This window comes from Passer montanus, unplaced genomic scaffold, assembly GCF_014805655.1.
Source record: "Passer montanus isolate IOZ18808 unplaced genomic scaffold, ASM1480565v1 scaffold298, whole genome shotgun sequence".
Classification (NCBI taxonomy): domain Eukaryota; kingdom Metazoa; phylum Chordata; class Aves; order Passeriformes; family Passeridae; genus Passer; species Passer montanus.
Genome location: NW_024367685.1, coordinates 54,340 through 71,913, shown reverse-complemented (window position 1 = coordinate 71,913; position 17,574 = coordinate 54,340). Strand labels below are relative to the sequence as shown.

Sequence of the window (17,574 nt, the reverse complement as noted above, 5' to 3'; positions counted from 1 at the left end):
TGACAATGACAGTGACAGTGACCCCGGTCACGTGACCCCCCCCCCCCCTTTTGGCGCCCCCTGGCGGATTCCCCCCCCTTCCCCGCCTCCGCCCAAATCTCGCAGGCGCAAGCGCCGCAAATCTCGCGAGAAGTCGCGCGGCGCGGCCGGGCTGAGGCGGAAGCGCGGCTCCGCCGCCATTGCTGCCGCCCTGCGGCCTCTGCCGCTGCCGCCGGCACCGGCACCGCCACCGGCAGCGGCACCGGGCCGGGCCCGCCATGGAGGCGAGCGCGGCGAAGCGGAAGGAGCCGCGCAAGGCGCTGCGGGTTAAAGTCATCTCCATGGGCAACGCCGAGGTGGGCAAGGTGAGCCGCGGCTATTGGCTGGCGGGCGCTGAGGGGCGGGCGAACCGACCAATCAGCAGCGCGGGAGGGTGGGTCGATTGGTGGCGATTGGTGCGTTGGCTGCGCGATGCAACCAATCAGCAGCCGGCATCGCGTTGTTGTTGCTACGGTTGATTGACGGGCGGGTGGGCGGCGCCTCGGTGGAGCGCGCGGTTCTGATTGGCCGGTGGCGCGGGTGGGGCGGGGCTTGGCGCTGTTATTTTTGGCGGCATTCCCGGATTCTGGAATTTGGGGGATTTGGGGGATTTTTGGGGGATTTTGAGGGGAACGCGGCGCTGTGGCGGCCCGCAGAGCTGCATCATCAAGCGGTACTGCGAGAAGCGCTTCGTGCCCAAGTACCTGGCCACCATCGGCATCGACTACGGCGTCACGCGGTGAGGGGGCGCCGGGAATCACGGCACCGGGAATAACTGCAACGGGAATCGGGAATAACGGCACCGGGAATCGGGAATAACGGCACCGGGAATAACGGCACCGGGAATCGGGAATAACGGCACCGGGAATCGGGAATAACGGCACCGGGAATCACGGCACCGGGAATCGGGAATCACACCGGGAATAACGGCAGCGGGAATCACACCGGGAATAACGGCACCGGGAATTAGGAATCACACCGGGAATAACGGCAGCGGGAATAATGACAGTGGCGGGAATCACACCGGGAATAACGACAGCGGGAATCACGGCAACGGGAATGACGGCGGGAATGACAACGGGAATGACAACGGGAATGACGGCGGGAATGACAGCGGGGATAACGGGAATGACCGCGGGAATGACCGAAACGGGAATGACGGCAACGGGAATGACAATGGCGGGAATGACGGGAATAACGGCAACGGGGATAACGGGAATGATGGCGGGGATAATGGGAATAACGGGAATAACGGGAATGACGGTGGAGCGCGCGGTTCTGATTGGCCGGTGGCGCGGGTGGGGCGGGGCTTGGCGCTGTTATTTTTGGCGGCATTCCCGGATTCTGGAATTTGGGGGATTTGGGGGATTTTTGGGGGATTTTGGGGGGAACGCGGCGCTGTGGCGGCCCGCAGAGCTGCATCATCAAGCGGTACTGCGAGAAGCGCTTCGTGCCCAAGTACCTGGCCACCATCGGCATCGACTACGGCGTCACGCGGTGAGGGGGCGCCGGGAATCACGGCACCGGGAATAACTGCAACGGGAATCGGGAAGAATCACACCGGGAATAACGGCACCGGGAATAACGGGAATCGGGAATAACAGCACCGGGAATAACGGCACCGGGAATCACGGCACCGGGAATCACGGCACCGGGAATCACGGCAGCGGGAATAACGGCAGCGGGTAGCGGGAATAACGGCACCGGGAATTGGGAATCACACCGGGAATAACGGCAGCGGGAATAATGACAGTGGCGGGAATCACACCGGGAATAACGACAGCGGGAATCACGGCAACGGGAATGACGGCGGGAATGACAACGGGAATGACAACGGGAATGACGGCGGGAATGACAGCGGGGATAACGGGAATGACCGCGGGAATGACCGAAACGGGAATGACGGCAACGGGAATGACAATGGCGGGAATGACGGGAATAACGGCAACGGGGATAACGGGAATGATGGCGGGGATAACGGGAATAACGGGAATAACGGGAATGACGGGAATGACAACGGGAATAACAGGAATGATAACGGGAATAACAGCAGGAATGACAGCGGGAATGACAACAGGAATAACGGGAATGACAACGGGAATGACCGTGGGAATGACAACGGGGATAACGGCACAGGGAATGACGGCAACGGGAATGACGACGGGAATAACGGGAATGACGGGAATGACGGCAACGGGGATAACGGGAATGACCGCAGGAATAACGGGAATGACAACGGGAATGACCGTGGGAATGACAACGGGGATAACGACAACGGGAATGACGGGAATAATGGGAATAATGGGGGTAATGGGAGTGGTTTCGATAATGGGAATAGCAGGAATAATGGGAATAATGGGAATAATGGGGATGATGGAATGATGGGGATAATGGGAATGATGGGGATGGGGATGATGGGAATGATGGGAATGATGGGAATGGGAGCTGTCCCTGCATATTGGAGCTGGATGGCGTCAGGATTTCTCCCAGGGAATGGGATATTGGGATAATGGGATTGATGAGGTGACAGGATAACGGGATGGGATGGGATGGGATGGGATGTGATGGGATGGGATGGGATGGGATGGGATGGGATGGGATCATGGGATGGTGGGATTTGTGACACTCATGGGATAATGGGGTAATGGGATGGGATTGATGGGATAATGGGATAACGGAGTGGGATAATGGGATAACGGGATGGGATTTATGGGATAACGGGAGGATGGGATGGATTGGATGGGATGGGATTTATGGGATAACGGGATGAGCAGGAGCAACCTGGAGTATTCCCAGAGGAGCTCCCCTTGGAATTCAGGAGCAATTCCCACCAGGAATTCCCACCCTGGAATCCAGACATTCCAAATCCACGGGGAATTCCCAGAATTCCAAGGGTTTTTTCCCAGAATTCCAAGGGTTTTTTCCCCCAGAATTCCTGGAATTCCCAGAATTCCAACGCCTTTTCCAGGGTGCAGATCCGGGACCGGGAGATCAAGGTGAACATCTTCGACATGGCCGGACACCCCTTCTTCTACGAGGTCAGAATTCCCAAAATCCCCCCTGGAAAACTGGGAATTCTTCCCTTGGGCTCTTCCCCAAATTATTGTTTTTCCCTATTTTTTCCCAAATTTTTTTTCCTGGTATTTTTTTACAAATTTTTTTCCTGGATTTTTTTTTTCTCTGGATTTTTTAATTTTATTTTTTTTTTAATTATTTTCAGGGTTTTTTTTTGTTTTTCTTGAATCTTTTCCCCCTGGAATTTTTTCCCCCAGAGTTTTTTCTCCGAATATTCTTCCCTATTTGTTTTCTCCAGTTTTTTTTTTCCTGAATTTTTTTCCCTGGAATTTCTCTCTTTCTCACTCTTTTTTTTTTTTTTTTTTTTTTTTTTGGGTGTGGTTTTTTTTGTTTTGTTTTGTTTTGTTTTGGGTTTTTTGGTTTGGTTTGGTTTGGTTTGGTTTTTTTTAATTGTTTTTGCGCTTTGGTTTTTTCCTTGGATTTTTTTTCCCCCCTGGACTTTTTTACCCTCAGTTTTTTCCAAGAATATTTTTATTTTTCCCTGTTTTTCCCCCCAAATTTCAGGTTCCTAACGAGTTCTACCGGGGTGCTGCTGGTGCACGACGCGGGCTCCAAGGACTCCTCATTCCATTAATAAAACACTAATAAAACACTAATAAACCATCATATAATTACAAAAAACATCATTTTTGCCCGTTTTTGCCCGTTTTCGCCCCATTTCCCGTTCAGGTCCGTAACGAGTTCTACCGGGACACGCAGGGGGTGCTGCTGGTGCACACGTGGGCTCCAAGTTCTCCTCATTACATTAATAAAACATTAATAAACCATTAATAAACCATTATATAATTATAAAAAATGCCATTTTTGCCCGTTTTTGCCCCGTTTTTCCGTTCAGGTCCGTAACGAGTTCTACCGGGACACGCAGGGGGTGCTGCTGGTGCACGACGTGGGCTCCAAGGACTCCTCATTACATTAATAAAACACTAATAAAACACTAATAAAACATTAATAAACCATTATATAATTACAAAAAATGCCATTTTTGCCCGTTTTTGCCCCGTTTTTCCGTTCAGGTCCGTAACGAGTTCTACCGGGACACGCAGGGGGTGCTGCTGGTGCACGACGTGGGCTCCAAGGACTCCTCATTACATTAATAAAACACTAATAAAACATTAATAAACCATCATATAATTACAAAAAATGCCATTTTTGCCCGTTTTTGCCCCGTTTTTCCGTTCAGGTCCGTAACGAGTTCTACCGGGACACGCAGGGGGTGCTGCTGGTGCACGACGCGGGCTCCAAGGACTCATTACATTAATAAAAACATTAATAAACCATTAATAAAACACTAATAAACCATTATATCATTATAAAAAATGCCATTTTTGCCCGTTTTTGCATTCAGGTCCGTAACGAGTTCTACCGGGACACGCAGGGGGTGCTGCTGGTGCACGACGCGGGCTCCAAGGACTCATTACATTAATAAAACACTAATAAATTGCTATATAATTACAAAAACCGTCATTTTTTCCCATTTTTGCCCGTTTTTGCCCGTTTTTGCATTCAGGTCCGTAACGAGTTCTACCGGGACACGCAGGGGGTGCTGCTGGTCTACGACGTGGGCTCCAAGGACTCCTTCGAGGCGCTGGACTCGTGGCTGGCCGAGATGCGCCGCGAGCTGGGGCCCCACGGCAGCCTGGACAACGTCGTCTTCGCCGTCTGCGCCAACAAGGTCCGGGAATTCCGCGGGAATTCCGGGAATTCCTGGGAATTCCGGGAATTCTGGGGAGCTTCACGGGGTTTGGGCCAGACCGGATCCCAGGGGAGGGGAGTTCGGGAGATTCCTGAAGCGTTGCCGGGGTTTGTTCCAACCTGGATTCAGTAGGATGGGAATTGTGGGAATTGCAGGAATTGTGGGAATTCCAGAGATTCTGGGAATTCTGGAGCCGTTCCCAGGGGTTTTTCCTGGCCAGATCCAGAGTGTTGGGAATTGTGGGAATTCCGGAGATGTTCCCGGGGTTTTGTTCCGGGCTGGGGCCCCGCGGCAGCCTGGACAACGTCGTCTTCGCCGTCTGCGCCAACAAGGTCCAGAATTCCAGGAATTCCGGGAATTCCGGGAATTTCAGAGCCATTCCAGGGTTTTTTCCCAGGCCCACAGGGTCCTGAGGGATGGGAATTGTGGGAATTCCGGAGACGTTCCCGGGGTTTTGTTCCGGGCTGGGGCCCCGCGGCAGCCTGGACAACGTCGTCTTCGCCGTCTGCACCAACAAGGTCCGGAATTCCAGGAATTCCGGAATTTCAGAGCCATTCCAGGGTTTTTCCCAGGCCCACAGGGTCCTGAGGGATGGGAATTGTGGGAATTGTGAGAATTCCGGAGATTCCTGAGCCGCTCCTGGGGCTCTTTGCCCGACTTGATCCCATGGAATGGGAGTTGTGAGAATTCTGGGAATTCCGGAGCCGTTCCAGGGTTTTGTTCCAGACTGGATCCAGCAGAATGAGGATAGTGGGAATTCCAGGAATTCCAGAGATTCCAGAGCCATTCCCAGGGTTTTGTTCCAGGCTGGATCCTGTGGGATTGAAATTCCAGGAGTTCTGGAGATTCCAGAGCCATTCCTGGGCTTTGTTCCCAACTGGATCCCCCAGGATGGAAACTTTGGGAATTCTGGGAATTCCGGAGCCATTCCCAAGCTTTCTTCCTGATTGGATCCTGTGGGATTGAAATTCCAGGAGTTCTGGAGATTCCAGAGACATTCCTGGGGCTCTGTTCCCAAATGGATCCTGTGGAACATGAATTGTGGGAATTGTGGGAATTCTGGGAATTCCAGTGCAGTTCCCGGGGTTGTTTCCAGGCCAGATCCCTCAGGATTGAAATCCTGGACATTCCAGGGATTCCGGAGCCATTCCTGGGCTTTGTTCCCAACTGGACCCTCCAGGATGGAAATTCCTGGAATTCTGGAGCCTTTCCCAGGGACTTTTCCAGACTGGATCCACCAGGAAGGAAATTCTGGGAATTCTGGAGCCATTCCCCGGGTTTCTCCCTTACCAGTTCCTGTGGGATTTGTTTTCCCGCTGTTTATTTATATTCCCGCTGCTTTTATTCCACATTTTCACGGTGTTTATTTTATATTCCTGTTGTTTTTATTATTCCCGATTTTCCCGTTGTTTTTATATTCCCGCTGTTTCTATTTCCCATTTCCCTTCCTGCCGTTTCCATTTCCTGTTTTCCATTCCCGCTGTTTTCCCGCCATTTTCCCGTTGTTCTCCCGTTGTTTTCTCGTTGTTCTCCTGTTGTTTTCCCCCTGTTCTCCCGCCATTTTCCCACCATTTTCCCGCTGTTCTCCCACTGTTTTCCCGCTGTTCTCCCACTGTTTTCCCGCTGTTTTTCCGTTGTTTTGTTCTCCCGCTGTTCTCCTGCTGTTTTCCCGCCATTTTCCCTCTGTTTTCCCGCTGTTGTCCCATTGCTCTCCCGTTGCTTTCCCACTGTTTTCCCGTTTTCATTCCCGCCGTTCTCCCGCTGTTTTCCCACCTTTTTCCTGCTGTCTTCCCATTTTCATTCCCGCCGATTTCCCACCGTTTTCCCATTTTCATTCCTGCCGTTTTCCCGTTGTATTCCTGCTGTTCTCCCGCCATTTTCCCGTTGTTCTCCCGCTGTTCTTTCGACGTTTTCCTGCTGTTTTCCCATTTTCATTCCCGCCGTTTTCCCGCTGTTTTCCCGCTGTTCTCCTGTTGTTTTTCCGCTTTCATTCCCGCTGTTCTCCCACCATTTTCCCGCCATTTTCCTGTTGTTTTCCTGTTGTTCTCCCGTTGCTTTTCCATTGTTTTCCCGCTGTTCTCCCGCTGTTTTCCTGATGTTTTCCTGTTGTTTTTCCGTTGTTTTGTTCTCCCGCTGTTCTCCTGCTGTTTTCCCGCTGTGTTCCCGCCGTTCTCCCACTGTTCTCCTGCTGTTTTCCCGTTGTATTCCTACTGTTCTCCCGCCATTTTCCCGCTGCTCTCCCGCTGTTTTCCCGCCATTTTCCCATTTTCATTCCTGCCGTTTTCCCGTTGTTCCCCCGCTGCTTTCCTGCTGTTCTCCCACCATTCTCCCTCTGTTCTCCCGCCATTTCCCCTCTGTTTTCCCGCCGTTTTCCCCCGTTTCCATTCCCGCCGTTTTCCCTCTGTTTTCTTGCCGTTCTCCCGCTGTTTTCCCGTTGTTTTCCCGCCATTTTCCCGCTGTTCTCCTGTTGTTCTCCCGCCGTTTTTCCGCTGTTCTCCCGTTGTTCTCCTGTTGTTTTCCTGCTGTTTTCCCACTGTTTTCTCGCTGTTCTCTCACTGTTTACCCCCGGTTTCCTGCTGTTTTCCCATTTTCATTCCCGCTGTTTTCCCACCATTCTCCCACCGTTCTCCTGTTGTTTTCCCGTTATTCTCCCACCGTTGTCCTGCTGTTTTCCCATTGTTCTCCCGTTGTCTTCCCGTTGTTCTCCCATTGTTTTCCCGTTGTTCTCCTGTTGCTTTCCGGCTGTTCTCCCACCGTTTTCCCCCCATTTTCATTCCCGCCGTTCTCCCACCATTTTCCCGTTGTTCTGCCACCATTCCCCCGTTGCTCTCCCGCCATTCTCCCGCTGTTTTCCCGCCATTTTCCCGTTTCCATTCCCGCCATTCCCATTCCCGCCATTCCCATTCCCGCCGTTTCCATTCCCCCCATTCCCACTCCCCCCGTGTTCCCGTTCCCGCTGTTTTTCCCATTCCCGCCATTCCCATTCTCCCGTTCCCGTTGTTCCGGCGGCGTTCCCGGCGTTCCCAGGTGGACGCGGGGAAGCTGCGGGTGGTGGACGAGAGCGAGGGGCGGCTCTGGGCCGAGAGCCGCGGCTTCAGCTACTGGGAGACCTCGGCCCAGAGCGGGGAGGGCATCCAGGAGATGTTCCAGGTGGGAATGCCGGGAACGCCGGGAAGGAATTCTGGGCGGGAATGCTGGGTCGGGAATTCTGGGAGATGGTCTGGATGGAATTCCGGGTGGTGTTCCCGTTGTTCCGGCGGCGTTCCCGGCGTTCCCAGGTGGACGCGGGGAAGCTGCGGGTGGTGGACGAGAGCGAGGGGCGGCTCTGGGCCGAGAGCCGCGGCTTCAGCTACTGGGAGACCTCGGCCCAGAGCGGGGAGGGCATCCAGGAGATGTTCCAGGTGGGAATGCCGGGAACGCCGGGAGGGAATTCCGGGCGGGAATGCTGGGTCGGGAATTCCGGGAGATGGTCTGGATGAAATTCCTGGTGGGATTTGGGGTGGGAATGTGGGATAAAGGGGCAGCTGGGAGCGATCCAGGCAATGTTCCAGGTGGGAATTCCGGGAGATGTTCCGGGTGGGAATGCCGGGAATGCCGGGCGGGAACTCCGGGAATTGTGGCTGGGAATTCCGGGAGGTGTTCTGGGTGGGAGCTCTGGGTGGGATTTGGGGTGGGAATGTGGGATGAAGGGACGGCTGGGAGCGATCCAGTCTGGATGGAATTCCGGGTGGGAATGTGGGATGGAGGGAGGGGTGGGAGCTGTGGGTTCCTGCTCTGCTGGGAGACCTCGGCCCAGAGCGGGGAGGGCATCCAGGAGATGTTCCAGGTGGGAATTCCAGGAGATGTTCCGGGTGGGAATTCCGGGAGATGTTCCGGGTGGGAATGCCGGGAATGCCGGGCGGGAACTCCGGGAATTGTGGCTGGGAATTCCGGGAGGTGTTCTGGGTGGGAGCTCTGGGTGGGATTTGGGGTGGGAATGTGGGATGAAGGGACGGCTGGGAGCGATCCAGGAGATGTTCCAGGTGGGAATGCATGCCAGGAATTCTGTGAATTCCAGGATTTTCCTGGGAAAAGTTTGGGAAGAGGATCTGGGATTGTTGGGATTGAAGGCCTAGGAATGGGATCTGGGACTGTTGGGAATGTCCTGTGGGATTTGGATCCGGGATCTTCCTGGGATCACTCTGGGAATGGGATCTGGGATTTTTGGGATCGCCCTGGGAAAAGTTTCGGATTTGGATCTGGGATTTTCCTTGAAAAAGGTTTGGGAATTGGATCTGGGATTTTTGGGAGTGTGCTGGGAAGGGACTGGGGGCTGGATCCAGGAGTTTCTTGGGATCAGCCTGGAAATTGAATCTGGGATTGATGGGAATGTCCTGTGGGATTTGGATTTGGGATCATCCTGGGAATTGGATCTGGGATTGTTGGGAATGTTGTGTGGGATTTGGATCTGGGATTTTCCTGGGAAGTTTTGGGAATTGGATCTGGGATTGTTGGGAATGTTGTGTGGGATTTGGATCCGGGATTTTCCTGGGATCATCCTGGAAAATGGATCTGGGGTTTTTGGGATTGAAGGGCTGGGAATTGGATCCAGGGTTTTCCTTGGAAAACCTTGGGAGTTGAATCCAGGATTTTCGGGATTGCCTTGGGAAGTCTTTCGGATTTGGATCCAGTATTTTCCTGGGAGAAGTTTGGGAATTGGATCTGGGATTATTGGGATTGAAGGGCTGGGAATGGGAGCTGGGACTGTTGGGAATGTCCTGGGAAGGGGCTGGGAGTTGGATCCGGGATTTTCCTGGGAAGTCTTGGGAATTGGATCTGGGATTGTTGGGAATGTTGTGTGGGATTTGGATCTGGGATTTTCCTGGGATCATCCTGGAAAATGGATCTGGGATTTTCGGGATTGAAGGGCTGGGAATTGGATATGGGTTTATTGCGATTGAAGGGCTGGGAATTGGATCCGGGATTTTCCTTGGAAAACCTTGGGAATTGAATCCAGGACTTCCAGGATCGCCCTGTGGGAATCTCCTCCACGATTACCCCCAGGATCCGAATCCCATCTCCCGCTGCCCCCATTCCCAAATAATCCCAAATAATCCCAAATAATCCCGAGCAGGAAAGAATAATCCCAAAGACCCAGCCCCGAACCCTTTCCCGGGGGGCTGATTCCCGCCGGGAATTCCCAGAACTTCTACTCGGCCATCGTGGATCTGTGCGAGAACGGCGGGAAGCGGCCGCCGGGCGGCCCCGGGGTCAGCTTCACGCGGGAGCAGGCGGACGCCATCCGGCGCATCCGGAACAGCAAGGACAGCTGGGACACGCTGGGCCTCAAGCCCGGCGCCTCCAGGTGCGGGGGTTTGGGAAAAAACCGGGAATGCCGGACGGAAAACGTGGAGTTCCCCAGGGAAAAAGCAGAAAAAAACGCGGAATTCGCATGGGAGAAGGCGGAGTTTCCAGCGGGAAAAGGCGGAATTCCTGCAAAAAACCCCTGGAATTCACATGAGAAAAGGTGGAATTCACGCAGGAAAAGATGGAATTCCTGCAGGAAAAGGCAAAATTGCCGAGGGAAAACCAGGAATTCCAGCGGGGAAAAGTGGAATTCCTGTGGGAAAAGCCCGGAATTCCTGTGAGAGAGGGTGGAGTTCACCTGGGAAAAGGTGGAATTCCTGCAAAAAAAACCCCCGGAATTCCTGTGGGAGAAGGTGGGATTTCCAAAGGAAAAAAGTTGAATTCTAGTGGAAAAACCTGGAATTCCTGCATGAAAACCCCAGAATTCCCTCAAGAATTCCCATGGAAAAGCTGAAATTCCAGCAGGAGAACCTGGAATTCCTGTGGGAAAAGGTGGAATTCACACGGGAAAAGCTGGAATTTCCATGGAAAAAGTTGGAATTTCCAGCAGGAAAAGGCGAAATTCCTGTGGGAGAAAGTGGAATTTCCATCAGGAAAAGGTGGAATTCCTAATGGAAAACCAGGAATTTCCAAGGGAAAAGGTGGAATTTTCAAAGGAAAAGGTGGAATTCCTGCAAAAAAACCCTAGAATTCCTGTGGGAGAAGGTGGAGTTTCTGAGGGAAAATGTGGAATTCCTGTAGGAAAAAGTGGAATTTACATGGAAAAATGTGGAATTCACTCAGGAAAAGATGGAATTCCTGCAGGAAAAGGCAAAATTGCTGAGGGAAAACCAGGAATTCCATCGGGAAAAGGTGGAATTCCTGCTGGAAAACCTGGAATTCCTGCGGGAGAAGGTGGAATTCTTCTGGGAAAAACCAAAATTCCTGCAGGAAGAACGCAGAATTCCCTCAAGAATTCCCATGAGAAAATGCAAAATTCCAATTGGAAAAAGTGGAATTTCTGTGGGAAAAGGCAAAATTCCCAGAATTCCTGCAAAAAAACCCTAGAATTCCTGTGGGAGAAGGTGGAGTTTCTGAGGGAAAATGTGGAATTCCTGTAGGAAAAAGTGGAATTTACATGGGAAAAGGTGGAATTCACACAGGAGAAGATGGAATTCCTGCAGGAAAAGGCAAAATTGCTGAGGGAAAACCAGGAATTCCATTGGGAAAAGGTGGAATTCTTCTGGGAAAAACCAAAATTCCTGCAGGAAGAACGCAGAATTCCCTCAAGAATTCCCGTGAGAAAAGCCAAAATTTCAATGGGATAAAGTGGAATTTCTGTGGGAAAAGGCAAAATTCCTGAGGGAAAACCAGGAATTCCATTGGGAAAAGGTGGAATTCCAGCAGGAAAAAGTGGAATTTTTGTGGGAAAAGGTGGAATTCTTCTGGGAAAAACCAAAATTCCTGCAGGAAGAACGCAGAATTCCCTCAAGAATTCCCATGAGAAAACGCAAAATTCCAATTGGAAAAAGTGGAATTTCTGTGGGAAAAGGCAAAATTCCCAAGAGAAAACCTGGAATTCCTGCGGGAAAAGCTGGAATTTCCATGGAAAACCCTGGAATTTCCACAGGAAAAACGCAGAACTCGCAGAGAAAGGATTGCGGAAAAAGCCGAATTTCACTCTGGAATTGACGTGAGAAAAAGCAGAATTCCCATGGAAATCCCAAAATTCCTGCCCTAAACCCCCAGCATTCCCATGGAAACCCCGGAATTCCTTCTGAAAATGCCCAGAATTCCCAGGCAAAATCCAAAATTCCTGCAGGAAAACCCCAGAATTCCCATGGGAAAGCCTGAATTCCAGTGGGTAAAGGTGGAATTCCTGTGGGAATCCCCAAAATTCCTATGGGGAAAATCCCAGAATTCCCAGGGAAAAGCCAGAATTCCTGTGGGAATCCCCAAAATTCCTGTGGGGAAAATCCCAGAATTCCGAGGGAAATCAGCATTCCCATGGAAACCCCGGAATTCCAGGATTTCCCCCCAATCCCAACTTGTAAAACCTCAGGAATTCTGAGGATGACTCCAGCCCAAATTCTCGCGTTCTTTCCAGATTTTCCCAATTTTCCTTTTCCCACCGATCTCCTCCCTGTTTCCCCCTCATTCCAAAGGTTTGGAATTCCAGGATTTTTCCCTCATCATGTCTTTCAAAACCTTGGGAATTCTGAGGATGATTCCAGCCCGAATTCTTGCACTTACTCCCGATTTTCCCAAACTTCCTGCCGAACTCCTTCCCATATCTCCCCCATCCCAAGGGCTGGGAATTCCGGGATTTTTCCCTCCAAAACCTTCTGAGGGGATTCTGAGGACAATTCCAGGTGATTTTCCCCGCCGTGATCCCGTTTTTCCTTTCCAGGGAGGAGGTGACGCGGGCGTACCGGCGCCTGGCGGTGCTGCTGCACCCCGACAAGTGCCAGAATTCCCTGGAAACCCCCAAAATTCCTGCCCTAAACCCCCAGCATTCCCTTGGAAACTCTGGAATTCCTTCCAGAAAGGCCCAGAATTCCCAGGGAAAATCCAAAATCCCTGCAGGAAAACCCCAGAATTCCCATGGGAAAAAGTGGAGTTCTTCTGGCAAATCTGGAATTGCTTCCAGAAAAAACCCAGATTTCCCATGGAAAAATCAGAATTCCCATGGGAAAAGCTGGAATTCCCTTGGGAAAAGGCAGAATTCCTGCAGGAAAAGCTGGAATTCCCATGGAAAACCCTGGAATTTCCGCCGGAAAAACCCAGAACTGCGGGAAAAGGTGGAATTTCCGGGGGAAAACCTGAAATTCCTGCCGTAAAACCCCAGAATTCCCATGGAAAAGCTGGAATTCCTGTGGGGAAAGGCCAGAATTCCACTGGGAAAAGCCGAAATTCCTCCCAGAAAACTGCGGCTCTCCCACAAGAATTCCCACGGAAATCCCAAAATTCCTGCCGCAAACCCCCAGCATTCCCATGGAAACTCTGGAATTCCTTCCGGAAAATCCCAGAATTCCCAGGGAAAATCCAAAATCCCTGCAGGAAAACCCCAGAATTCCCATGGGAAAGCCTGGAATTCTTGTGGCAAAAGCTGGAATTGCTTCCAGAAAAAACCCAGATTTCCCATGGAAAAATCAGAATTCCCAGGGAAAACCTGGAATTCCCTTGGGAAAAGGCAGAATTCCTGCAGGAAAAACTGGAATTCCCATGGAAAACCCTGGAATTTCCGCCGGAAAAACCCAGAACTCCCGGGGAAAAGATGGCGGAAAAAGGCAAAATTCACTGGAATTGACGTGAGAAAAGGCAGAATTCCCACGGAAATCCCAAAATTCCTGCCGCAAACCCCCAGCATTCCCAGGGAACCCCCGGCATCCCGCGTTTCCCCGCCGTGATCCCGTTTTTCCCGGTGTTCCAGGGAGGAGGTGACGCGGGCGTACCGGCGCCTGGCGGTGCTGCTGCACCCCGACAAGTGCCTGGCGCCCGGCAGCGAGGACGCCTTCAAGGCGCTGGTCAGCGCCCGCACCGCGCTCCTCAAGAACATCAAATAGCCCCGGAAAATTCCCGGATTTCCGTCCCCGGGATCGGATCCGCCACGGGGTGGGACAGGGAGGGAGAGGGGATGGGAATTCCTGGGGTTTTGGGGGGGTATTCCCGTTTTTCTGAGTGTTATTCCCAGTTTTCTCTCAGTTATTCCCATTTTTCCAAGCGTTATTCCCCATTTTCCGTTAATTATTCCCAGTTTTCTGAGGGTTCTTCCCATTTTTCCAAGGGTTATTCCCATTTTTCTCTGAGTTACTCCCATTTTTCTCTGAATTATTCCTGTTTTTCCAAGCGTTATTCCCATTTTTCCAAGCGTTATTCCCAGTTTTCCATGAATTATTCCCATTTTTCTGAGGGTTCTTCCCATTTTTCCAAGGGTTATTCCCATTTTTCTCTGAGTTACTCCCATTTTTCTCTGAATTATTCCTGTTTTTCCAAGCGTTATTCCCATTTTTCCAAGCGTTATTCCCAGTTTTCCATGAATTATTCCCATTTTTCTGAGGGTTCTTCCCATTTTTCCAAGGGTTATTCCCATTTTTCTCTGAGTTACTCCCATTTTTCTCTCAGTTATTCCCATTTTTCCAAACGTTATTTTATTCCCATTTTTCTCTGAATTATTCCCATTTTACCGAGGGTTATTCCCATTTTTTCTAAGTGTTATTCCCATTTTTCCATGAATTATTCCCATTTTTCTGAGGGTCATTCCCATTTTTCTCTCAGTTATTCCCATTTTTCCAAGCGTTATTCCCCATTTTCCGTTAATTATTCCCAGTTTTCTGAGGGTTCTTCCCATTTTTCCAAGGGTTATTCCCATTTTTCTCTGAGTTACTCCCATTTTTCTCTGAATTATTCCTGTTTTTCCAAGCGTTATTCCCATTTTTCCAAGCGTTATTCCCAGTTTTCCATGAATTATTCCCATTTTTCTGAGGGTTCTTCCCAGTTTTCCAAGGGTTATTCCCATTCTTTCAAAGCATTATTCCCATTTTTTCCAAGCGTTATTTCCATTTTTCCAAGCGTTACTCCCAATTTTTCATTAATTATTCCCATTTTTTCCAAGCGTTATTCCCATTTTTCCAAGCGTTACTCCCAATTTTTCATTAATTATTCCCACTTTCCCAAGCGTTATTCCCATTTTTCCATGAATTTTTCCCATTTTTCTGACAGTTATTCCCGTTTTTCTGAGTGTTATTCCCATTTTCTTCATGTACTTCCCAGTTTTCCAGGCGTTCTTCCCATTTTTCTCTGAATTATTCCCATTTTCCCGAGGGTTATTCCCATTTTTCTCTGAGTTATTCCCAGTTTTCCATGAGTTATTCCCATTTTCCCGAGGGTTATTCCCATTTTCCCAACCATTATTCCCAGTTTTCCATGAATTATTCCCATTTTTCTGAGGGTCATTCCCATTTTTCTCTCAGTTATTCCCATTTTCCCAAGCGTTATTCCGAGTTTCCCATGAATTATTCCCATTTTTCTCTGAGTTACTCCCATTTTTCTCTGAATTATTCCTGTTTTTCCAAGCGTTATTCCCATTTTTCCAAGGGTTATTCCCATTCTTTCAAAGCATTATTCCCATTTTTCCAAGCGTTATTCCCATTTTTCCAAGCGTTACTCCCAATTTTTCATTAATTATTCCCACTTTCCCAAGCGTTATTCCCATTTTTCCATGAATTTTTCCCATTTTTCTGACAGTTATTCCCGTTTTTCTGAGTGTTATTCCCATTTTCTTCATGTACTTCCCAGTTTTCCAGGCGTTCTTCCCATTTTTCTCTGAATTATTCCCATTTTCCCGAGGGTTATTCCCATTTTTCTCTGAGTTATTCCCAGTTTTCCATGAGTTATTCCCATTTTCCCGAGGGTTATTCCCATTTTCCCAACCATTATTCCCAGTTTTCCATGAATTATTCCCATTTTTCTGAGGGTTTTTCCCAATTTTCTGAGGGTTATTCCCAGTTTTCCAAGCGTTATTCCCACTTTTCCATGAATTATTCCCAATTTTCTGAGGGTTCTTCCTAGTTTTCCGGGGGTTATTCCCATTTTTCCGGGGGTTATTCCCACTTTTCCACGAATTATTCCCACTTTTCCATGAATTATTCCCACTTTTCCATGAATTATTCCCAATTTTCTGAGGTAGTTTTCCGGGGGTTATTCCCATTTTTCCGGGGGTTATTCCCACTTTTCCACGAATTATTCCCACTTTTCCATGAATTATTCCCAATTTTCTCAGGGTTCTTCCCGGTTTTCCAAGGGTCTTTCCCATTTTTCCGAGGGTTCTTCCCAATTTTCCGAGATTTATTCCCATTTTGCTCATGTTCTTCCCAGTTTTCCAGGAGTTATTCCCATTTTTCTGTGAGTTATTCCCAATTTTCCAACAATTATTCCCAATGTTCCAAAGGTTATTCCCATTTTTCTGGGGGTTATTTCCCATTTTCCAAGAATTATTCCCATTTTCCGGGGTTATTCCCATTTTTCCAAGGATTATTCCCATTTTTCTGAGTTATTCCCACTTTTCTGAGAATTATTTATGTTTTTCCCGGGGGTTATTCCCATTTTTCCAGGGGTTATTCCCAAATTTTCCAAGAATTTTTCCCATTTCTTGGGGGTTATTCCCATTTTCCAAGGATTATTCCCATTTTTTCTGCGAATTATTCCCGATTTTTCCAGGATAATTCCCATTTTTCTGAGTGTTATTTCAAATTTTCAATAATTATTCCCGTTTTCCAGGTTTATTCCAAATTTTCTCGAAGTTATTCCCGTTTTTCTGTGAGTTTTCCCATTTTTCCTGGATTTATTCCCGTTTTTCCAAGAATTATTCCCGTTTTTCCGAGGGTTATTCCCAATTTTCCCGGGGTCTCGGGTTCCAATATTTAATATAAATAAAGACGTGTGAATATTTATCCGTATTTATTAATTTTGATTCCTATAAATCCATCGGTCATTAATATTTATTAATTCGATTACATATTCATTAAACTGTAGAAATATCCTTTAATGTTTATTAATATTAATATCAATTAATAGCAATTAATATTTACTAACATTAATATTATTATTAATATTATTACTATTAAGATTATTACTATTAATAATATTAATGGTAATATTAAGAATAGTAAATTAATATCATTAATAACGTAATTAATACTAATGATGTTAAATAATATTAATATCGATAATATTAATAATAGAATTAATACAATTAATAATGTGAATGGCAATAATATTGATAATTAATAATTAATCCTATCAATACTATCAATCACATTAATAATAATATTAATAATATCAATAATATTAATAGTAATAGTAATTGGGGTGAGGTTTGGGGTCAGATTGGGGGGATTTTGGAAATTTGGGAATTTGGGGGATTTGGGGAGATTTGGGGAGATTTGAGGTGAATTTGGGAAATTTGGGAATTTGGGGGATTTGGGGGGTTTGAGGCGAGAATTGGGGCGAGATTTGGGGGTTTTGGGATTTTTGGGGTTTGGGGTGTGTTTTCCCCTCGACACGGGAGCGATGAATTCATTTTTTCTGCGGCAGGTTTCGGGCTCCCGTGGCCGTGGCCCCGCTGCCAATCCCCTCTTAAAAATTATCCTACATCCCAAAATTCCTGTTTCATTTTATTCCCATTTTTCTGAGAGTTATTCCCATTTTTCCAAGGGTTATTCCCATTTTTCTGAGAGTTATTCCCATTTTTCCAAGGGTTATTCCCATTTTTCTGAGAATTATTCCCATTTTTCCAAGGGTTATTCCCATTTTTCTGAGAATTATTCTCATTTTTCCAGGGTTATTTCCATTTCTCTGAGAGTTATTCCCTTTTCCCCAGGGGTTATTCCCATTTTTCTGAAGTTATTCCCATTTTTCTGAGAGTTATTCCCATTTTTCCAAGGGTTATTCCCATTTTTCTG

At 48.5% G+C, this 17,574-nt stretch overlaps 1 protein-coding gene and 1 long non-coding RNA gene across 2 annotated transcripts; both read left to right on the top strand.

The window, feature by feature from the left end:
* The first annotated feature begins 131 nt into the window (after positions 1-131).
* DNAJC27 (DnaJ heat shock protein family (Hsp40) member C27) lies at positions 132-13,780 on the top strand. Its single transcript, XM_039714027.1, has 7 exons — positions 132-344; positions 675-757; positions 2,987-3,056; positions 4,601-4,765; positions 7,814-7,936; positions 9,970-10,130; positions 13,545-13,780. The coding sequence occupies exons 1-7, from the start codon at positions 258-260 to the stop codon at positions 13,675-13,677; spliced, it is 822 nt and encodes a 273-aa protein (XP_039569961.1). The 5' UTR covers positions 132-257; the 3' UTR covers positions 13,678-13,780.
* A 1,818-nt stretch (positions 13,781-15,598) lies between these two features.
* Positions 15,599-16,561, top strand: LOC120504515. Its single transcript, XR_005628041.1, has 2 exons — positions 15,599-15,796; positions 15,894-16,561. It is a non-coding gene; the product is annotated as an uncharacterized LOC120504515 (long non-coding RNA).
* The last annotated feature ends 1,013 nt before the right edge of the window (positions 16,562-17,574 follow it).